Source organism: Pelmatolapia mariae, linkage group LG23 (assembly GCF_036321145.2).
Source record: "Pelmatolapia mariae isolate MD_Pm_ZW linkage group LG23, Pm_UMD_F_2, whole genome shotgun sequence".
NCBI classification, from domain to species: Eukaryota; Metazoa; Chordata; class Actinopteri; order Cichliformes; family Cichlidae; genus Pelmatolapia; species Pelmatolapia mariae.
In genome coordinates, this window is record NC_086246.1 from 49,275,800 (window position 1) to 49,282,573 (window position 6,774).

Genomic DNA, 6,774 nt, shown 5'->3' on the forward strand with positions numbered 1-6,774 from the left:
ACATGAACTGGCAGCAGAGTCACCGCTGATATTTAGAGGAACACAGCTGATCGTTCCCAAATCTCTGCGAGGAAAAGTAGTGCACCTAGCCCATGAAGGACATCAAGGCATGGTCCGAACCAAACAACGCCTTAAAGATCTATATTGGTGGCCAAACATGGATGAGCTGGTCCACGAAATATTGTCCACATGCACAACCTGCTAATCATGTGACAAGACAGCAGCTGTTTCACCTGCACCGTTACAACCCATCACATTCCCAGGGGGTCTGTTTCAACATGTTGCCGTCAACATTGTTGGTCCGTTTGAACACGGAGCCTATGACTGCAGATTTGCCATCACACTAGTTGACTATTTCAGTAAGTGGCCTGAAGTCGCATTCACACCAAACGCCTCAACTGCAACAGTGATTGCATTCCTGACTTCTATTTTCGCCCGTGAAGGAAACCCTTCTGAAATTACAACTGATAATGGTCCGCAGTTCACATCAGCTGCCTTTGCTGAGTTTCTCGCTGAAAGGGGCATAACACACATCAGGACAAGGGTCTATCATCCTCAAGCAAATGGATGTGTGGAGCGCTTTAATAGAGTACTGAAGGACTCTATACAGACAGCACAAGCTACTCAGCGACCATGGAAAACTGTGGTTACAGAACTGCTTCAAAATTATCGAGCTACAACCGGTGAGTCCCCTTTCCAGCTCCTCAGAGGAAGAGCTGGAAAGGGGACTAAACTCAACATCCTGCCAACACCGAAGGATGCTGGACAATATGACCACATCAGATCCAAAGTGACATTGACACAGAAAAGAAGTGCACTTTATACAGACAGAAAGAGAGGTGCTAAACCTACTAAAGTGACTGTGGGTGCTTCAGTGAGAGTACGGAAGCCATTCCATGTGGGAAAAGGCGAGCCACAATACGCCAAGCCGCTGGAGGTACAGCAGCAGACGGGTGAGAGTTCTTTCGTCCTCAGCGATGGGGGAAGATGGAATGCAGCACGTCTCTCACTCGTCCCAGAGAACTCAAAACACACACAAAGAGCTGATACAGAGGGGGAAAACATCAGCTCAGCACAGACAGTGCAGAGGGACAGACAACCACCAAGATGGACAAATGACTTTGTTATGAAATAGTTCAGAGGCAAAAAGAAAGGAGAAATGACTGTGAATGAAAAGTGCATTTGAGTTTCATTACCTATCTTTAATTCCAGCTGTGACTTCTGATAAGCTGAGAAGAAGGCAGATGTTTTGTTCCTTGATTCAGGGTTGATCCAGGCACGGTTTACTTTGCCATTACAGTTCTTTTATCAGAATATATATAAAACTGTTCTGAAGTTACTAATCGCCTCAAAAGTAAAAGGCTGTTGAATGTTTCATGTTGTGCTGCAAGGGAGTGAGTATTATTTGAGTAAAGGCGGGGATGTTGTGTTTACAAGGTTCTATAATAAAGGAGGCAAATTATTACATGCTGTTACCCTGTCAGACCAGGGGTGCCGCTAATGAGGCTGGGTAAGAGAGAGGGGAGAAGAAGAAAGTAGAGCGAGGTAACAAAGATGGAGTGCCGCTGTGAAGCCTGAAATAAAGTGTTGAACCCAGACGTCGCCTCCGCTACCTAATTACAAACTCAACAATGAAGAATGATATTTGTTTTATTATAGAAAAGCTGTTTTTAATATGTTATTGCTGGTTAGGGAAAAAGGAGATATGTCTCTCATCTCTCAGTTGCCATAAGGAGAAAAATAAATAAATAATACTGCCACTATATGATCACACATTTGGTTTCAGCTAGAACTTTTAAAGAAAGACTTTGACAATGTTGTGTTGTAGAAATATATATTAGTCTTTTGTTAAGTGTTATTTTTGGAAAAAAAAGGAAAATACTCCCAAGCTGGTGAACTGAATGTTGTAGTTGCTTTTCACACTGTTGATGACGACTGTGGGCTGTTTTCTTTGTACCAGTTGCCAGAATAAAGAGGGAGCCCAGAGTAAGGGCAAGTCCAGCGTTGCAGTGCCGTCCTTTCTACATGGGCATATCACACCACATGCACCATAGACTCTCAGAACAGCAACAACTACACATCTCTTGGTTTTATGTAAGCATCTCGCATGTATTTAACACAATTGCCTAATGCTTTAAAGTTAAGTATAACTATATAGTGTAGAAACTACATGATATGCAGAGAGGGTAGATTAAGTTGTTCATACCATGTTCGAGTGAAGTAAGTCAATAATATAGCAATGTTAAATCTCGCGACACTACACGTGAATTCGTCTCGCGCGCTTTGGATCATGGTTTGAGGAAGGTGTCCATCTCAGTCAAGTCAAGCAGCCGCCTCTACTTTTTTCTGTATACCGAAAAAAGGAAATTGGGTGGTTGTTACATTTACAAAAGTCTAATTTTTAATTTGAACAAAATAATTTCATGTTTCTTTGGTGAACATAATTAAATCATGTAGGATCTGTATGAAATTCAACAACTTAGTTTGTATCATATCATCTCAACAACAACAATCTACTAAGAGTGGTTAGTTGCTGAATTTATGAAATTCACAAGATCATATGAGATTTCAAACTGCAGGAAAATCACTGGAGTTATAACCAATGTTCCCTCTAATTTTTCATGTGTCTGAGCGAACACACAAACTCCCCGAGCGGTCACTCTGACCACTGTGAGCAACAGCAGACGTGTGCACTGTGGTCACGCCAGCATCGAATCCATCCAAGTTACATGGTTTATTAAAATAATCAAATTACAGTATTTACATTTATGTTAGACTACTTTTAATTAAGTGCTTTAGCCCACTTACAATGAAAATTTAAAAAAAATCTTGTTCATAACCTGTGTAGTATGTTAACACTATTGGAAGTAAAAATAACTTGAACTCCAATTTTGAAAACACAACTATTGACTACACTACACACTAACTTCACAAGATTTGCGCTAAACGTCGCAAATCTCTCACATCTCAAAACCGCCGTCACTCCTAAAACTTCCTCCCATTTCTTAACCACTAAATGCCATGTTTTGATTGGTCAACATGGTGGGCGGTGTTTTGGTTTCATCTTTGCTCACAGGCGGAGAGTGCTTTTGAGCGTTTTCCTTATAAAACGCAGTTTTTACCGTTTCTTCCCGCAGTAAATATAAACAACGATAGTATTCAGGAAGAAAACCAAACATTGCAGATATTTTTATCATAACTCTGGTTTTACGTGGCCTATCAACACAATTTAAAAACTGGTATAAAGTCCACACTTTTTCCGTCAATTGTTCCGTCTGTCCTGCTCACATCTCCAATGGTTGTACACGTTGTCATTAACGTGTCTTCACTCCACATCAGCCACGCCGCTTTGCTAGCTAAAACACCGGTGTCGGCACATAAGGACGCTGTCGTAGCCTGTCAACGACGTTGATTAGCTGCTCATATACGTGCATGTGAATTGCGTGATTGGCTGGACTATGGGATAAGGTGGCATTGTTCTAATCCAATACTGGAGCAGCCAGTCACTTACTGACTAACACTGCAAAACAGAATTGTTAACGTATTTAATTTAATTTCAATTCTGGTTAGATTTTTTTTTTTTTTTTTTTTTGTGTGCGCAATGCAGATTTTTTTCTGCGCAGAGACCGTGCCATCAGTGCGCAATTGCGCACACGCGCAGCTTAGACAGAACATTGGTTATAAGAGGCAAACAACTACACACACACCACGTGTATGCTATCGCTATTTATTGTGGTTGATCCTGTCAAGGACAAAAACATACAGAAAATCCTGCATCAAGCCTTGAAATCATAGATTTCCTACTTTTTTTAAGCCTGCATTGACAACTTGGTGGCGTGATGGTTAGTGCTCTTGCCTCACAGCAAGAAGGTCCTGGGTTCAAATCCACAATCTGGTTAGCTTGCAGTAGGTTCTCTCTGGGTATTCTGGTTAAAAGTCATGCACTTATTACAGTTTAGGTTAATTGGTGATTCTAAAGGGTAAATGTAAAGGGTAGGCAGTATAAACGTTATACAGTAGAAACGATATAAAGTTGGCCAACGGTAGAGATTTTGACTATACCGCTCTACCGCGATAGCGCATGTTAATGGTGTCATCAAGCTGCGCCTGTTTTGGTCGAAAGCATTGCAGCGGCTGCAAACAATATCATCTGCAAATTATGCTTGGTGAAAGTAATAGCAAAGAAACGAAGCACTTTTGGAATATGGGGAAAGCCAAAAACTGCGCTTCCTCCACTTCTGTACCATTGATTCATTAGTGCTGAATTCTCTGGCAGCTGCTCTATTCCCATGTTGTTGCAGTATATTAATGACTAACCTCGTATTGTAGATGGATTATCTCAGTTGTTCTCCTGACTGAAGTTTGGTCCGTTTACAGCATCCTGCCATGTGACTGCATTTGTCCCTAACCATCGGGAACCCTCACGTTAACTTTTATTGAGTGGAAAAAAGTTAGCGTTCATCCTCCAGCTTCACTGTGCTAATGTTATGCTAACATAGCTGTGTTGCTAGCGTTCACGTAGCACATCATTATATACCAGCTAGTCCAACTTCAGTAACCCTACAAACGTTACTGCTGTTTAGTTTTCTGTCTTCATTTATGTCGGAAGTGATAGCAGAGCTGTACGTTTTAATTGTTTCAGAAATCTCTCAGTCAGAACATGCTATATCATGTTTAGGTGGAAGCTAGCGAGCTAACTTCCTGCTAAATTCTAACTCCGTTGAATTTAATAAATTCTGTTTTCATGGATGCCTGGATGTTAAACTTAATTGTTACACCTGGTAAAGCAGCCACGCTGATCATTTTATTAAAGATGAACAGTTTTTAGCTCAGTGATGCCGCAGTGTTTGTTTGACTTTTGGACCTGTAGCTGACGGAGTTTAGGACCCAGATTACTCCGCGAGGCTCCTGACTACGGTAGCCGTAATGCTCCAACAATCCATCAAGTGGTGCGCCTTCACAGCTTACCAAAGCCGTACTAAAACATTTTTTGACAGATTTCTGCGCGCCGTGTACTACATAAAATCGGTTCAAGGTCAGTAAGCACAACCAGAATTCATACAAAAGGCACACTGTCGATTTTTTTGAGAAAATTAAAGGATTTTAAGTGCGCCTTATAGTGTGTAAAATACGTTATACAGAAGAAAAGAATATATCGCGATATATATCGTTACCGCACATGCTTCAAATTATACCGTGATATGGATTTTAGGCCATATCGCCCAGCCCTAATATGAATGCAAATGGTTGCTTGTCTCTATGTGACAGACTGGTGAGCTGTCCAGGGTGTACCCTGCCTCGTAACCTAACACTTTGGGGTTTATGCCCCTGAAACTTGGATAAAGATAGGAGGATGATAGTTGTCGTAAATCCATTCAATTTTTATGTTAACTAGACCATTGTGTAATATGAAGACAACTTGTAGTATTTAAGTGACCAAGTAGTTTTGGGGTAAAAGTTATTGAATAGTGTTGAAATAAAATGACAAAACTGTGAAGGATTCAAATATTCCAAGAGCTCAACTTCATCTAAACATGTTTCAATCATGTTTTATCAACACAAAATTCACAGGTTTATTGAATATAAATAAGTTGTGTTGATTTAACTCCGTTGTTTAAGTTTCTCCCAAAGCAGAACAAATTGTGTGCAACCAATGTCCACTATTGAATTAAGTAAATCCAACATGCTCTTTTTTCAGTGTAGGTTTCAGAGGGACGTGAGGGGTGCTTCCCAAAGTCTGAGCTGCACAGTCATGTTGGTCATCGCGATCGCTGCAGAAGAACTAAACCGCTGTGAAGCAAATAATTACACTGAGCTGGGAATCACCTACCGGTGATACGGTTGTTTAAGTTCTTCATTACCGGAATTTGAATTAATGTAACTTGTATTTGAAGTGTATCAGCTGAGGGGGCACGGCCTGAGCTCACGGGCTTTTTATGTCAGTTCATTTTTAGAGGAAACCGGAGGTCGCTGTGTTAAAGCTGTTCTTTCTGAAATCAGCTCAAATCAGCAGTCAGATGTCAGTGCGTTCATTTTTTTTCCTCAAACAGGACTGGCAGCTGAACCTGCGCAGCAGAGCGAACGCGATTTTGATTTTACCTCAGTTTTTGTTTTGTTTGTTTGTTTATGGAGCAAAAGCAATAATTAAGAGATTCTCATGTGACCGCACTTATGCATGATTACAGAGGTTAAATATGTGACATGAACTTTCACATTTGTCTCCCACAGGTAAGGATGTGATTAAGAGAGCCTGGAATCCGTTTGGAAAGCTTCTTCTTCTGATCTTTTGTTTCCTGGACACTTTTCCCGGGACACTGAACACATCGATAAGTTCAAAAAAAGTAATTAGCGCTACAAAAACTAAAGTACAAAAATCTGGTTATTATATTCGCAGTCTAGTTGAAAGAATACTTAGCAACACTTGCTTACTAAATCAGAGAATGTAACTGTTCCATATGGTTATTGGAAAAACAGTGAAATTGAGTGCATAAGTGTTTTTGTGTTGTTATTTTTATGCATTTACTAATACCATGCATTTTGTTTGGTGGTGTTATGTTCTGGTCATCAATGAAAGCTCTCAGAAAACACCTGGCACCTTTGTTTCTGGGCTAACATTTATCTAATGCTTCAAAGTTAGTACAAAATTATGTTGTACCAAACAGCAACCATCAAAGTGTATCATCTAATTGTCACCTAAGAACAGTCTTCCTTTTTTTGTGCACACTGCAAATAAATCACACGTGCAATTTTCTTCTTCTGTATTGTCTGTTTTGT

General features: G+C 40.3%; 1 protein-coding gene across 1 annotated transcript in view; it reads left to right on the top strand.

The window, feature by feature from the left end:
- Positions 1-6,326, top strand: part of LOC134620832 (cyclin-dependent kinase 4 inhibitor C-like) — a 29,943-nt gene extending 23,617 nt beyond the window's left edge. The window contains exon 4 of the mRNA XM_063467141.1: positions 6,229-6,326. Within this exon, the coding sequence (XP_063323211.1) occupies positions 6,229-6,232 (4 nt within the window). The 3' untranslated portion in view covers positions 6,233-6,326. The remainder of the gene's footprint in view (positions 1-6,228) is intronic.
- The last annotated feature ends 448 nt before the right edge of the window (positions 6,327-6,774 follow it).